Raw genomic sequence first — 17,796 nt, forward strand, 5'->3', positions numbered from 1 at the left:
ACCCTGGGCTGGAAGAAGCACAAGCCAGAATCAGGATTGCCGGGAGAAATATCAATAACCTCGGATATGCAGATGACACCACCCTTACGGCAGAAAGTGAAGAGGCCTAAAAAACCTCTTGATGAAAGTGAAAGAGGAGAGTGAAAAAGTTGGCTTAAAGCTCAACATTCAGAAAATGAAGATCATGGCATCCGGTCCCATCACTTCATGGGAAATAGATGGGGAAGCAGTGGAAACAGTGTCAGATTTTATTTTGGGGGGCTCCAAAATCACTGCAGGTGGTGACTGCAGCCATGAAATTAAAAGACGCTTACTCTTTGGAAGGAAAGTTATGACCAACCTAGATAGTATACTGAAAAGCAGAGATATTACTTTGCCAACAAAGGTCCGTCTAGTCAAGGCTATGGTTTTTCCTGTGGTCATGTATGGATGTGAGAGTTGGACTGTGAAGAAAGCTGGGCACTGAAGAATTGATGCTTTTGAACTGTGGTTTTGGAGAAGACTCTTGAGAGTCCCTTGGGCAGCAAGGAGATCCAACTAGTCCATCCTAAAGTAGATCAGTCCTAGGTGTTCATTGGAAGGACTAATGCTTAAGCTGAAACTCCAGTACTTTGGCCACCTCATGGGAAGAGTTGACTCATTAGAAAAGACTCTGATGCTGGGAGGGATTGGGGGCAGAAGGAGAAGGGGACGACAGAGGATGAGATGGCTGGATGGTATCACTGACTTGATGGACATGAGTTTGAGTGAACTCCGGGAGTTGGTGATGGACAGGGAGGCCTGGCGTGCTACAATTCATGGGGTCACAAAGAGTTGAACATGACTGAGTGACAAAATTGAACCTAACTGATGCCATACAAAGGACTGTTATGATTTTGATATATTTTATTCGGTAGGAATTAGGTTTTATTTAAATTTCAGCAGAGAGAATTTCTAAGAATAGATGTATAAATTATGAAATTCACTATTGACTGTATACATTAAATATTCATGAAATTATTTATATTGACTCTATAATTTCAGTGTAGGTACACGAGTTTTATCAATTTTAAAACACATTGCAAAATTTAAAAATTGTAACTACAAAAATTGTAACTATAATGATGAATGTTAATTAAACTTACTGTCTAGTATTTGCTTTGTTGTATATCTGAAACCAATATAATTTATATATCAATTATGTATTGATAAAAAAATTTAAGCATATGTTTTCAAATATATGAAAATTATATGATTGACAAGGCACAATTTGAAACATTTTACAGATCCCAGAAATAGATATAATAATATGTTGTCATTCTAAGTAAGTCTAAATCTTCATTGCAGAATACTTCTTCCCCAAGAAACATCTAAACAAACTGTTGCTTACAGATGTAATTATTTGTATTTTCACAGTCTTCATCCAATGTACCTCTGCTTGGGTTATATATTATGCAGTTCTTTGGATTTACGGTGTGAGATAAAGGAACTCTGTAATGAAGATAAAATTATTAGTATATGGGGAAAGGAATGATCAAATCCAAGGATAAACTCAAAAAGAACAGAAAAAGTTTTGATGCCAGAAACTTACACATCTTGGGAGAGAGTAGAATTGTCCTCCCACAACCAGGCATGATGTTCTTCACTGTAAGAAAGTCCAATCCAGTAAAACTTGGAACTGAACTTCATAAAACCCTGCTTAGAAACAGAGACCAACATATTAACCTATTTCAAATCTACTCTAGGAAACTTGTACTTTTAAGAAGGTCAGTTTCCAGTATTAGTATCAGTTTTTCAATTCTATCAGGTTGGTACAAAAAAGTAATTGTGGTTTCAGACCATAAATGTTAAATCATTATAACTAAGCTCAAACACATCTTTCTTAATCAAAATAGGAACCATGACAATCAACACATTTTTGCCATCGATAAATAAGTTCTTTTATTCCTGTAGTGTAAAAATCCATACTTTGGGATTTGACAAACTCTTGGAAAGCATTTTCTGCCTCCTGTTGGCTGTGGAAGCATTTTCACTGCAAAAACTCATGGAGATGCTTGAAGAAGTGGTAGTTGATAGGCAAGAAATCAGGTGAGTATGGCAGATGAGGCAAAACTTTGTAGCCCAATTTGTTCAACTTTTGAAGTGTTTGTTTTGCAACCTGCAGCCAGGCATTTTCATGGAGAAGAATTAGGTCCTATCTGTTGACCTATGCCAGCTGCAGGCATTGCAGGTTTTGGTGCATCTTATTGATTTGCTGAGCAGACTTCTCAGATGTAATGGTTTCACCAGGATTCAGAAAGCTGTAGTGGATCAGACTGGCAGCAAACCACCTAACAGTTATCATGACATTCTTTTGGTCCAAGTTTGGCTTTTGGAAATGCTTTGGAGCTTCTTCTTGGTCCAGCCACTGAGCTGGTCATTGCCAGTTGTATAAAATCCACTTTTCATCACACATCACAATCCACTTGAGAAATGGTTTGCTGTTAGAATAAGAGAAGACACTTCAAAATAATGATTTCTTTTTAAATTTGCTGTCAGTTCATGAGGCACCCACTTTCAGAACTTTTGCACATTTCTAATTTGCTTCAAATGCCAAATGATCACAGAATGGTTAATGCTGAGTTCTTGGGAAACTTCTTGTGTAGTTGTAAGAGGATCAGCTTTGATGATTCGCTCAGTTGGTCGGATCAACTTCTGATAGTCGGCCACTGCACTCCTCATCTTCAAAGTGCTTGTCTCCTTTGCAAAACTTCTTGAACCACCACTGCACTGTACTTTTGTTAGCAATTCCTGGGCCAAATGCATTGTTGATGTTGCAAGTTGTCTCCACTGCTTTATAACCCATTTTGAACTTGAATTTAAAAATTGCTTAAACTTGCTTTTTGTCTAACATAGTTTCTATAGCCTAAAATAAATATAAAATTAACAGCAAGCGATGTCATTAGCAAAAAACCATAAAATGAGAAATGCATATTAAACAGTATGTAACATAATCACATTTATTTAAGAATGTTTTCCAATATCCAACAGCAATTTTCAACAAGGCAAAACCACAATTACTTTTGCACCAAACTAATACAAACTAAAATCATTTTTAACTTCTAATTTAGTAGGTGTAGTCAGTCACTTGCCTCTTGTTTCTCATTCATCAAGTCCATTTCTGGAGGAAAAAATACCACAAAGCCTCACTTCTTAAAGAAATGAAAAATGTCATAATGGGTGTTAGAGTTTTTATGGAACATTTCCTTCATAGCAGACCATCAGTCAAATCTGATCCCAATAGCACACTGAGGGATAGATCTTGGCACAGGTTCTACAGGGAGCTAGAGAACTTTTACTAAAGAACTAATTGTTTTATAATATTTTACATATACATTTCACATTACACCCAAGAGTGATAACAAAAGCTATGTAATTATAAAATAAATTAGAAATTAAATTAAAGAGCTAAAAATAGGTTATTTTAAGCTAAATTAGGTTATTTTTATTTCTACTTTGAATTATCTTTAAAACTTTATTTGTACTTTATCTGTCAACACTCCTATAATGTAAACCTTCGAGAAATTTTGGGTTGATTTTGTGACGATTTCAAAGTATAGAATATTAGGTCAAATATAATCATTCACTTGTTATCTGATTAAAGACTTGAATCAAAGTATTCAGCCTACTTAGATAATATATTTCCTCAGTCAAAGAAAATGTGGAAAATCAAAATTAAATACTTGCCAGTTCATTTCTGTTTTGTACCTGAAGTAGACTGGAATTATGAAAAATACAAAAATCCCTACTGTCTTTCCATGTTTTTAATTCATTAGAAATGAAATAACAGTTGCATTGGTAGCCAATCCATTTTTCTTGGCAAGAACAGCAGCCAGATTCTAAAAGAAATAATAAAACATGACTGGATGACATTAGAGGTTCAATTTTTTTTCAGTGTTATTTACTTTTTCAAAAATCATTTGTTATTCATGTATATTACCCAATGTAAAATAGATTGCCAGTCCAGGTTCAATGCATGAGACAGGGCCCTCAGGGCCAGTGCACTGGGATGACCCTGAAGGATGGGATGGGGAGGGAGTTGGGAGGGGGCTTCAGGGTGGGGAACACATGTACACCCATGACTGATTCAAGTGAATGTATGGCAAAAAAAAAACCCACTACAATATTGTAAAGTAATTAGTCTCCAATTAAAATAAATAAACAAATTTTTAAAAATGGTTCCTACATGCCGCTCATGGTGCGGCCAAAAAATATAAATAAGTAAAAATTTTAAAATAAATCAGCAACCAAAAAAATCATTTGTTATTCATTAATCTTTTCTATAAATATTCTTTGAGAATTTACTGCATATACCACAGTTCAGGGAATATTAATTTGAACAACTCAGACATAATCCTTTTTCCTCATGGAAATTATATTCTAGAGATAAGGATAGAATTATACATTTCCTTCATTTATGAGCTATATTTAGTGATAATTTGGGTAAGTATACAAGTAAATTCAGTATGTTCAAATACAGTGTAGCAGATAGTAGGATGGGGGGCAGTGGTAAGAACCTTTTTTGAGAAAGCGAGCCAAAGTTGATCTCTGCTGTGTAATTAAAAATAGACTATGCTGGCATTCTGTTCTGTCATTTTCTTTGTCCATTTGTCTTTTGCATCTACGCTAAAATTGTGACTGCTCTTATGCCTCGGGGTGAGAATTGCTTTTGATCAAAGACAACATTTACATAAATCACAGCAAAATGAAAGCAAATTTTTGGTAAATAAAAAAAAGAGAGAGAGACAGAGAGAGAAATTAAATTAGATGGAAAAGATATGTAAAGAAGGAAATCATTTTAGCACATTTCCTGAGTCACAAAAGAATTCTGAGGACTTCCTTGGTGATATAGTGTTTAAGACTTTGTGCTTTCAATGCAAAGTTTCTGATCGCTGGTTGGGAAACTACGACGCCATATGCCACATGATGCAGTCAGAAGATTTAAAAAAAAATAATTCTCGATACTTTATTTTCAAAATGAAAATAAAAGAATAATTAGCTTGAAATTGGACCATTCAGTTTACTAGGGATAATGTCTTCAACAACACTCAAACCTTTGTCAAATGAATGGTGCTGAAATCTTAGAGTAGAATGGTGATTACCAGGGGATGGAATGTGGGATAAATGGGTTTGTTGAAAGGTTCATGGGAATTCCTTGGTGATCCAGTGGTTAAGATTCTAAACTTTCACTGCCTGGACTCTGGTTCAATTCCTGATCAAGAAACTATGATCCCACAAGCCACTTTTTGCAGCCAATACAAAAAAAAAAAAAAAGGTATACACTTCTCCAGAATGAATCCAGAATGAATAAGTTCTGGGAATCTACTGTACACCATTGTAACTAAGGCGAACAATATCGTATTACTTACTTACGAGTTGCCACAGGAGTAATTCTTGAATGTTCTCACCATGAATAGCAATGATAGTTACGTGACATAATGGTTCTGTTAGTGAATGCTTTGGGATAATAATATTGTAATAATAAGTGTACCAAATCAGCACATTGTACACAAAACTTGTTGCTAAGTTGTGTCTGACTCTTTAGTGACCCCATGGAGTGTAGCTGGCCAGGCTCCTCTGACCACTGGATTTCCCAGGCAAGAATACTGGAGTGGGTTGCCATTTCCTTCTCCAGGACATCTTCCCCACCCAGGGATTGAAAATGAAAGTGAAGTCGCTCAGTCGTGTCCGACTTTTTGCGACCACATGGACTGTAGCCCACCAGGCTCTTCCATCCATGGGATTCTCCAGGCAAGAACACTGGAGTGGGTTGCCATTTCCTTCGCCAGGGGATTTTCCCAACCTAGGGATCGAACCCAGGTCTCCTGCCTTGTAGGCAGACACTTTACCATCTGAGCCACCAGGGAAGCCCCTGTCTCTCAGGTTGTAGCGGGAATTCTTTACTGCTGAGCCATCGGGGAAGCCCCCCACATTAAATTTATGCAATGTCCTTTATCAATTGTATCTCAATAAAGTTGGGAAAATGCTCAGGGGGAAAAATGATACAAGTGAAGAGATATATGAACACAGAAGACAACTTGGAGAGCATTTGAGTAAAAAATTACATTTAGAAACTAGGACTTTTGTTGGGTGATAGGGTGAGAAACCAGAGTACAATGGGTTGAAGAATAACTAAAAGATCTTCTAGTTCCAAAAAAATACTAGGACTTTGAGCTGACTTTCACTGGTTAGGTAGGGTTTAGAATTGCATTAATCTCCATGTTACTTTCTAAATTATGGAAGAAGCAGAGGTGAAGGTAAAAGAGATATAGAAGTGTAGGTTATCAACAAACACAAGCAGGTGATTAGAATTAGCTAGTATATTTACTGCAACTTATTTTTTGCAATTTTTTATTTGCAATTTATTTTTGTTAATTATAGTATTTACTGTAATTTTTGTGTTTATTTTTACATGATCACTCACATTGGAAAATATGTCATTTCAATATAATAATTTTCTTATTATTTAATACATAAATAGTATATCATGTATTTAATACATTCTTATTAAATACATTTAATGCATGTATTTAATACATTCTTAGATGAACAATGAAATGGGACTATCCTACAATTACCACATCAATCGGTATGACTGCGTAATATTCCATCAAGCTTCTGTGTGAGAAAACCAAGAAACTGTTTATTTCCTTCTCTACCAACACAAAAATTTTCCAAAGTGTGAAACCAACCTTCACTGAGATCTGTGGAGGGTCCAAGATGAACACTTTGTTTAGTAAGTGCTGTAAGAAATGATAAGAAATTTACTTTGTCAGATAAACATTTATGAAATAACAAAATATTGTTGTTCAGTCACTAAGTCCGTGTCTGACTATTTGCAACCCCAAGGACTACAGCACACTGGGCTCCGCTGTCCGCCACTCTCTCTGGGAGTCTGCTCAAATTCATTTCCATTGAGTCAGTGATGCTATCTAACCATCTCATCCTCTGCCACCCGCTTCTCCTCTTGCCTTCAGTCTTTTCCAGCATCAGAATCTTTTACATGTTAGCAAAATGAAACTTTTCTTATAAGATAGCTTCATCACAATTTTGATTTTTTTATATAGCCTTGACTATAAAAACTTACAATTTTTCAACAAAACTCCCAAAGTTGTCATCATCAAAAGGCATATTACTCCTAAAATCCCAGAAATCAACCTCCATGGAGTGGTCTGAAAACCTATAGAGAAAGAAAGATAGGGTAATGATTTAAAGAACAAACATGAGAATTCTTAAAAGCAGAAACCAGTGAGAGGATCCAAAAAGTTCTTTGGCTTGATATCCCAATCATTTTGCCAGAAAAAAAAAAAATGCTGGAAAATGAAGATATTCCTTTTGGAACTCCACTTGTTACCAACATTTTTATATAATGTACTTTATTCTTCAGTGAGATTATCCATACATTTTCCTCTTTATCCTCTCTATCTCAGTATTTACCTTTAATTTTTAAATTTGGCAAAGAAGCTTAGAGATCTGTAGTAACAAGAGATCAACAGGCACCAAGTTCTGGTTAATGGGCGGATATAATGACTTTATTTTCACAGAAACAAGAGCAACAAAATCACAACATAGAATATATGACTCTAACTAAGTAGATCAGAAAATGTACTGTCCATTAACAAGGTTATTTTTCTCAAGGTTCAAAGCTATTAAGTACCCAAGTCAGAATTCAAATGAAAGCTTTTCTAGACCCAGAGTCTTTCATTTAATATATTCTATCATTGTCACGAAACTATTACAATACTTGGGAGTATACAGTTCAGTTCAGTTCAGTCGGTCGGTTGTGTCTGAGTCTTTGAGACCCCATGGATTGCAACATGCCAGGCTTCCCTTGGGAGCATGCCCTTCTGCTAATCTCAACATGATAGCTTTGTAGAGGCTGTACCAGGAAGAGAAGACATGGGAATACTCTGGACCTGGTGTGTTGGGAGGCTCCTCAATCAACGTACGGATAATATCTTGAGAGCTTGACTTTATTTCCACAATACGTTAACTTATGACACATTGCATTCATTTTTACGGGAACCATTTTTCACATATACTACATTTTCTCATGCCAAAAATTGCTTGCTTACAAGACCTTTCCCCTAAAATAATCTAGCATCAGGAGATTCTGCACTAACATGAGTGGACCCAAAGTGCGGTGTCTTGAATAACAGTGCAATGTGTCAAAATGTTAATCTGGATGATTCTGGGGTGTCATAACACAAATGGTAAATTTAAAAAAGCACTTTCAAGCATTGAGTTGTTAACATTTAGCATTTTCTATTTAAGTCTAAGCTAGGATTATATTGTTTACATTTTTTCCTTGTAAAATCAGATCGCAATCAGAATTTAGAGCTATCCTTATCAGAATCGACTCTTTAAATCTGTTGACAGAACTTCACAAAGTCATTGCTAAGTTACAGAATGAAGAATCAAATTAGTGAAGTTGAAGTAAAAAGTGCTGAAACGTGGGAAGCCTAAAACTGCATCCTTGTTATTAAAGCATTCCCTGAAATCAGCCATGCTCATGAGATATCTTTCCTTTTTTCATGTTATGACTTGGGATGCACATACCTGCCATGTGAGATGTCCAGTGTCAATGAAGGTAAGACACGATGGATGCTGATTCAGAGAAATGAGATTAGATCCAGAAGCTAAGCTGGAGGCTAAGGAACCCGAAAGTTATGAAGAAATCCTTTAAAATAAAATAAAAACCTGTGTACCAAAGTGTGTTCAAATCTTCTGCCGACGAGACATGGATGTGTAGTATGAAAAGAGGCAGCAAAATCATTGTCTTCTAAAATGCTTCAGGAACCACAATACAGGAAATTCTCACTAAACTTGCCTAATGCAGACCCTTTGACTATCACAGAATAAAGTGAGAGGCAAAAAATGTTTCTAATGTTTGAACATCAAAGTCATCTTAAAAATTACTTGGAAAATGGAATATATGGGCAAACCAAAGGTAAATTTACTTAGTGTAAAAAAATTTACACTGAATTTTCCTTTTTGAATAAGGAGAAATATTTATTATTTGCTTTGTGTCAAATATAGATTAAATCACGAGGGATATATTAGCTTATTTTTATCCCTGGATATGACTTAATAATAAAGATAAATAAATATGCTTGTTTTACCAATGAGAAAAGTAAGGTACAGTAAAGCTAAAATACTAAACCAAGTTTACTTATGTTTGAAACCCTGGTAGTCTTTCTCTAGAGCACACACGACCTGTATTTTAAATCAAGCCTCCCTCCAGGTCTATAAGTTGTGTCGATTTTCATTTATTATTTTTAGTACAGAGTGATAGGAACTTTTCATCTCTCATTCTGTGCTTTTGATCTCTGCCACTTTAACCCAGGTATGGAAGGCAAAGATCTAAAAGGTAGAATCAGTAGGCTTCCTATGATTGTCCTATAAAACACACACACACATCTATACCCTACAACTGCTTCAACTGGTCTAAGCCTACACACTTGGTGCTTCATTGATACTAGCACTGAAAGTTTCTTTTAATACTGGACTCTTTATTTTTACTAATATGTTAATCATTATAATCATTTATTGTGCATCTAATTCAGATAAGAGGCTGATATTTCAAGTCGCATATTTTTGTCCTCAGAAGCATAACCTTAATAGTAGGAATTTCAGATGGGGGCAGATAGGCAGATTAAGAGCCAATAACAGAGATCTTGACCTACGGTTAAGTGTCTGGAAATATAATCGACCATTCATCCACACACAAAATAAATCCTCAAATATTTTTGTTATTTATGTTGTTTATTTTTAAGCATTATAATATCACTATAGTACATAAAATGATCCCGGTCCCTGCAGCCCCATGACACAAAAATTCATATATTTACTTTTGTTTATGCAACTTTGGGCACCTTGCATTTTGAATATGTGATGTCAGAGTCAGCATTCAACCTCATGCTCCGAAACAATTTTCTTTTATGGTAAGAGAATAATCACATGACTCCTCTTTCTGTTTTTTTTGCCTATTCATTTATAGAGTATGAATTACCATCAAACTGCATTGATCATAGAGCTTGAGCTGTCAGAACATAAGTGCTTAAGGCAACACTTTCTTCTCAAATTACTAGCAGTTTCATCTCAAGATGTCTGAATTCAACGAAACTTTGTGGATAAAGCACTAACTCCAACAGTGCAGAGTCAGTACAGGTTTTGAATGTACCCATAGAATGATCTTTTCTCTTAGAATTATTGACTCTAAGATAATTCTATGTGTTATTTCAGAGATGTGAAAATAACTATATCTTTTTTAAATGGACAATAGAAAAGAGTTAAAATTATTACAATTCAGCTTAAGTTGTTGAATCAGCAATGGACAAGATTGAAATTTTACCCCATATTAAAGCAAGATATGGGCTTCCCTTGTGGCTCAACTGGTAAAGAATCTGCCTGCAATGTGGGAGACCTGGGTTCTATCCCTGGGTTGAGAAGATCCCCTGGGGAAGGGAAAGGCTACCCACTTCAGTATTCTGGCCTAGAGAATTCCATGGACTGTATAGACATTAGAATTATGATTGCCTTTTTTATCTGTATGATTGCCTCTTTTATCTTTAATCACCTAAAGTGCAAAACATGAACCTAATCTGTTTTTGACGTATCACCAGGTAAAAATATTAAATGCATACATTTTAGTCATGATTATGATCATTTCATTTTCACAGATGTCTTTATTTTAATGTTTCATAGTGATCTGATTTTATTCATTGTAAATTTTCCGAAGAGCTTTTTTCTTTGATTTTTATTTGCAGAACAATTGCTTTACAATGTTGTCCTAAGAGTTTTATACACTTTTTCTGAAAACTTAGCTTTTATGTTATTTGTATAGTTTTTTAAGTTACCTTATTTCAGTTTTATGATGAGCATTGTATTTATTTAAATATTTACCTATTAATTTGACTGCAACTGATCTTAGTTATAGTTTGTGGGATCGTAGTATGTGGCGTCTTCCATCTTCATTGATGCATATGTGATCTAGTTCCCTCGTCAAGTATTGAACCCAGGCACTCGGCATTGGAACTTGGAGTTTTACTCACTGGACCACCAGGGAAGTTCCTATAATGAATATTTTAGAGTATAAGCAATAACCAGATAATTTGCTTAAAATTCCATTCAATGTCTAACAATCAGATTAAGTGTTCAACTTAATTGTGTAGAATATCTCAGTGTCTATCAAGAAAGTGATGTGATGCCTGTCTTGAGAAAATATTAATTCATATCTACTTTCTAACTGAAATACATGGGAATTCTGATGATGTGCGGATGAGATAATGCCTGAATCTTCCCAATCCCCTCTGGAACAGAACTATTTCACAGAGGAGGAATAGACAATGTCAGAAGGAAATGAAGAAAGAAATCATAATAAGATTAAAATTTGAGTATAGTCTTGTAGGATAAATAGACTTGGAAATGTGGAAGTGTGGTTACTATAAAGTGAGAAATAGTTAACAGAACTGCCTCATATCGAAACCTAAATATGACAGAAAAGATTTCAACATATTTTCTCTTCTTACCTTTTTAAAATAAAAGATGATATTCATACTGAAAAGTAATAAAATCATAATGTTTATTACTTATTAGAGGTAACACCCTTGTAACTACCACATCAATCAAGAAATAGAACATTTCCAGGATGTTCAAGGTTTTTGCTCATTTAGCTTTCTAATTCCTACCCCCTTTCTCCTTCCAAATATCTCCACCACCTTGACCTATAACACTGTAGCTTAGTTTAATTTTTAAAATGTGTAGAACCAGAATAATATAAAATTTTTGGTGTCTAGTTTATTTTGGTCACGTCCTTGTGAGAGTGATCCAAGAATTCCTCTCCATCTTATTGACACTGACTAAACTAGATGCTTGGGCTTCTCCAGTAGCTATGCTGGTAAAGAATCTGCCTGCAATGCAGGAGACCCTGGTTTGATTCCTGGGTGGGGAAGATCCTCTGGAGAAGTGATAGGCTTCTCACTCCAGTATTCTCAGAATTCCCTGGTGGCTCAGAGGGTAAAGAATCTGCTTGCATGCAGGAGACTTGGTTTTGATTCCTAGGTTGGGAAGATCCCCTGGAGGAGGGCATGGCAACCCACTCCAGTATGCTTGCCTAGGGAATCCCCATGGACAGAGGAACCTGGTAGGCTACAGCCCATGGAGTCACAAAGAGTTAGATACGACTGAGTGATTAAACAGCACAGCACAAGCTAGATGTTTCAGTTCAGTTCAGTTCAGTTCAGTCACTCAGTCGTGTCCGACTCTTTGCAATCCCATGGACTGTAGCATGCCAGAACTTCCTGTCCATCACCAACTCCTGGAGTTTACTCAAACTCATGTCCATTGAGTAAGTCATACCATCCGACTATCTCATCCTCTGTCATCCCCTTCTCATCCCACCTTCAATGTCAATGAGGGCTTCCCAAGTGGTGCTTGTGGTAAAGAACCTGTGTGCCATTGCAGGAGACTTAAGAGACACAGATTTGCTCCCTAGGTAGGGAAGATCCCCTAGAGAAGGGAATGGTAACCCACTCCTGTATTCTTGCCTGGACAATCCCATGGACAGAGGAGCCTGGCCGGCTACAGTCCATAGGGTCGCAAAGAGTCAGACACAGCTGAAATTACTAAGCATTCATGCTCGCAAGCTAGATGCAAATTACTACTGTGGCCCACAGATAAGACACATGGATAGACTGAAACCCATGGGGGCCCACTTGTGATACTGTATCCACTTGGATGCTGAAGTGGAGTCAACTCTACCCAAAACAAAATGGCTAGCAATGATATCTATAGGAAATGTTAAAATGCTGAACTTCTAGAATGAACTTTTGGAAAGTAGTGATGCCTATCAATAATGTTTCATGTTTGTCTTTGCTTTGTTTTGCTATTTTCTCAAGTTTACTCTTTCTGAATGAATCTTCCACTGATCTACATGTACAAGTTTACTTTGAAGCACAATGAAAAGGCGAGAATGATCTTTTTGTGTACCTATTGTGTATCTATTGTAATCAACTAAAGGACATATTCAGGGGGATTGTGTTTAGAAATCTTTAAGTCTAAAATCAACAAGAAAGAATGTTTATAATAGAAGCACAATGAGTTCCCTGAGCTTTGATCTGTAAACACTGAGCATATCCACTGTCTCTGAATTTACTGTTTCTGACGTGGAATGAACCTCTTGTTAAGAATATAGCAGAATTTGCTTTAGTGAAAGAGTTATTAATAGTAGTGTAGCTGAGATATAAGGAGGACAGGAAAGTGAGGATACTTAGTGCTAACACAAAGAGAATATGCATACTGACTTCTGTTAACTCTCTTTTTTTTCACTTTTTATTTTGAAATTAACATAAATTGACAGGAAAAATACACAGTACCGGGATCTCCCTTGTAATAACTTACATAAGTAGAGCACAACATCAGAACCAAGATACTAACATTAGTTCAATTGATAGCTCTTATTCAGGTTTTACATGCATATGTGTGTGAATATGTATATATATCCATATATATACACAAATATATGTGTGTGCTCAGTCACTAAGTCATGTCCAACTCTTTGTAACCCTATGGATTGTAGCCCACCAGGCTCCTCTGTACACGGGATTTTTCTGGCAAGAATACTGGAGTGGGTTGCCATTTCCTTCTCCAGGGGATCTTCCCATGCAGGGATCAGACACACATCTCCTGCATCTCCAGTGGGCAGATTCTTTACCACCGAGCCATCTGGGAAGCCCCATATGTGTATGTAGTTTTATATGATTTTATCACATACATAAATTCATGTAAGCACCATCATATAATCTGTTTTTGATCCTGACATCATTTAAAGTTGCGTAGCTAGCCTCTTATTGGTCATTCAGTTCTACTGAAGAAAGTTTTGTAAGAATTAATTGGGGTTATTCATTAACAGGTCTTACTCTGGCTTTCTCTAAGTAGAGATGATCACCTCGGGGCTTCAACCAAGTGAGAAATATTTGCTATTGGTAAGAACATGATTTTCAGATTTTATTCAACATATTATTTTAATTTGATCTCTGACATGTTACCCACTATCTTTATATTATTGATTTTGGATACTGCATAGTTATTTTTACAAGTCTGGTATCATTTTACATTTGTAATTTTACCTGACAGCTACAAATAAAATCATAGATATTGATCAGACACATTACACAAGCAAATGTCCCTTTTTGCATGAAGTTAAAAATACCAGGGGTGCTGGTGGTGCTCAGCCATGTTCAGTTCTTTGAGACTCCACAAACTGTTTCCCGCCACACTCCTCTGTCCATGGAATTTTCCGTGAAGAATACTGGAGTGAGTTGCTGTTTCCTCGTCCAGGTGATCTTTTCAACCCAGGGATTGAACTTACGTCCCTTGCATCTTCTGCATTGACAGGTGGCTTCTTTACCACTGCACCACCAGGGAAGCCCTACCAAGAGTACTGCTTCCCATCAAAAGAAATAAAAGGACAAATGAGCAAGAAAACCACAGCAGCAACCAATTCTCCATCTGGTTCAGGTATAACTTAGACTCAAAAGAGAAATAAAACAATGTGAAAATTTTGGACATATCTAGATCTTTCTCAGCACTTGACTCTGCCTGATAGCTATTTTATAAAGTGAGATGTCGACAGAGAAAAAAAGCATTCAAATAATAATGATCTAACAGCTAACATATATTTTGGATGAAACATTGGCACTCTCTGATTGTGTGGAGTTAGGAGAGGTTTATAAAACCAGAGTGATGAGAACATACAATTTGTTTCAAAATTTCTTAACATCAGCCCTTAAAGCAGGGATCCCCAGCCTCTGGGATCTAATGCCTGGTAGAGCTGATTTCATAGTAATAGAGATAGAGTGCACAATAAATGTAATGTGCTTGAATCATCCCCAAACCATCTCCCCCAACTCAGTCCATGGAAAAATTGTCTTCCATGAAACCAGTAACTGGTGCCAAAAAGATTGGGGATCTCTGTCTTGATGTTCATCTCTTCTAATTGATAAATTCCATCACCTGAGACTTAAGCAAAGTGTAAAAGCTTCACAAAAGAGCTTCAGAGAGCTCGCTTTTTGGCTGCATCTGTGGCTTGTTGCCCCCCACGCATCTGGAAACAGTGCCTCTGTGGTGAGCTGTTGGAGAGCCTTTGGGTTCCCACTAAACAAACTGGTCACTTTTTGAGATGGAAAGCTCGAGTATTTTTTACTAAGTGTCATTAAAATGGCACTGAGCCTCTTTCTTGGCCTTTAGGCCAAGCTTTTCTACACTGAAAAGCTCTACAGTCAGAATCTGTTGATGAAATGAGCATAAAAAAGAAAGGGGAAATAAAAGGATTCTCTAAGAATAATAAGATGTATCAGTACCCAAACATGAGATGATTCATCAATAAAAATCTGTCAGTTTCAAGAACTCAACTTTTAACTTTTATGCAAAGCACTCAACCAGCAGTGATTATCAATTTATACATTACCAAGCTCCACTAGCCTGAAATGAATCTTGGGAAAAAAAAGATTCACATAAAGGATTATTGCTAAAATTTTATAATTTATTCTTTAATTCTTTAGTTGACAGGTGGTCTATAATTTATTATAGTTAACATACTTAATAATTATCTGTAAAATAGTAAGCTATTTTGGTGTTTATGCCAGCTTCATGTGAGATATTTTGCATAATTTACCTTTGTAATTTTCATTTACCCTGTTATTATTAGCATTATTTCTTAAATTTCATAGCTGAAGACATAGTATTATCAAAGAAATAAGCTCCAAGTCAACTAACTAGCAATGGCTGAGCTGAGTCTCATTATGTTCTGTCGATCTGTAATAGATGAAAACGTGGAGAGTCACTTTGCATACTAGTAGGAGAATATATGCTATTTTGCTCCAGTTACCCTGGTAATTTTGAGTCTTTATTTGATTTTAGATACATAAATAACTACAGATATTTTGGATACTACTACATATGCAAGTATGGGCTTCCCTGGTGGCTCAGACGGTAAAGCATCTGCCTGCAATGAGGGAGACTCGGGTTCAATTTCTGGATCAGAAAGATCCCCTGGAGAGGGAAATGGCAATCCACTCCAGCACTCTTGCCTGGAAAATCCCATAGACAGAGGAGCCTGATTGGCTACAGTCCATGGGGTCGCAAAGAGTCGGACACGACTGAGCGACATATGCAAGTATGTAAATACTTACATAGTAATTAATACTACATAGTAACTACATTGTAATTCTATATTTGCATACTTATACAGTATACACACTACATGCATCCTTGACTATGAAATATCTGATTGTTCTCATGGAGGTAAAATCCAGATTTGGACAAACAATTAAACCAAGCTATTACCATAATTTTTGTACAACCTAAGAGCAGTTTTTAAAGTCTCAGGAACCTTTTAGTTATATGCTTTGTCTCCTGTTTTCTCTATTTTCATGCCTTCTGCCTTCTAGGAAACACAATTCAATTTTTAGAAATATCTGTCTATATATGTGAATTTCATGATAATTGCATACATAAAATAAATTCACTTGAAGAGGATATTGGCACCAAGATGGATGGTCCTTTTTAGAATTTATTTGTATTTCTTTGAAGTTAGATTTCATGGGGGGAAAAGAGATTTTACCTTGTTCCCTCCATCTACTATTTGTTTGTATGTGTGTTTATATGTGAGCATGGGTGTGGGTGTATATGTGGTAAAAGAGGTAAAAAATCTTTGACCAAAATGGTGTAAATGCAAAGATAGAAGTAAGCTTTATAATTTGACTGTAGCAGTTACAGAATATTTCCTGTTCACTACATGCGGATATCATGTTTACAGCATTTCAACAGGCACTAGGGGTAGAATGATGTGAATATATATTTTAAGATCTTTGTTTACTAGAAAGGTTAGAGAATTATAGCACATTTTATCAACAACATCGGAGAAGTAAAAATAAGAATTAGGTACTATAAGTCTGCTTCATGACATAAAGTAGAAAATAGGACTTATGACTTCGTTGAGAAAAACTTTGTTATATTAAGGAATTTTTATCCTGTTCCCTTAGTATAGTCAAAAAATTTATATCAAATATATAAAATTCGATAATGTACTTATTTGATATGACTTTTTCTTGGTTATAGACTCCTTCAGAGAATTGAAAACTTAAAAAAAAAAAAAAAGGAACAGAAATGGCCTGTGTTCTATCTACACAAATACCTCCTATAGTTTCATTTTGCTTCATTGCACTTCACAGATATTGTGGGATTTTTAGTTTTTTGCTTTGTTTTGTTTTGTTATAGACCAACCACAATATTCCCTTAAGTCAAAGCCTAGTCCAGAGCAAGGCTCTAAATCTTTTCAATTCCAAGAAAGCTGAGAGGGATGAGGAAGTTGCAGAAAAATTTTTAAACTAGTAGAGATTAATTTAGGTTGAGATTTGAGCAGTAGTCTCAAAAGTGGGCTTAAAATAAACCCTGTTGTAAACAGATATGCTGTCATCCAGGCTTTGTTGTTCCACTTAGAGAGGATCAATTGAGGTTTAAGGAAAGAAGCTCTCTATATGCATGAGTGCCAAGTGAAGCAGGGCTTCCCTAGTGGCTCAGACAGTAAAGAATCCACCTGCAAGGAGGGAGACCTGGTTCGGTCCCTAGGTTGGGAAGATCCCCTGGAGAAGAGAATGGCAACCCACTCCAGGACTCTTGCCTGGAGATCTCCATGGACAGAAGAGTCTGGCAGGCTACAGACCATGGGGTTGCAAAGAATAGGACACTGACTGAGCAACTTTCACTTTCCCTTTC

General features: G+C 36.2%; 1 protein-coding gene across 1 annotated transcript; it reads right to left on the reverse strand.

Annotated features, from left to right (window-relative positions):
* LOC102172697 (natural killer cells antigen CD94) lies at positions 1,248-8,584 on the reverse strand. Its single transcript, XM_005680879.3, has 6 exons — positions 8,578-8,584; positions 7,106-7,198; positions 6,711-6,761; positions 3,706-3,857; positions 1,571-1,674; positions 1,248-1,470 (listed from the first exon to the last, which is right to left on the reverse strand). The coding sequence occupies exons 1-6, from the start codon at positions 8,582-8,584 to the stop codon at positions 1,350-1,352; spliced, it is 528 nt and encodes a 175-aa protein (XP_005680936.1). The 3' UTR covers positions 1,248-1,349.

Source organism: Capra hircus, chromosome 5, assembly GCF_001704415.2.
Source record: "Capra hircus breed San Clemente chromosome 5, ASM170441v1, whole genome shotgun sequence".
NCBI classification, from domain to species: Eukaryota; Metazoa; Chordata; class Mammalia; order Artiodactyla; family Bovidae; genus Capra; species Capra hircus.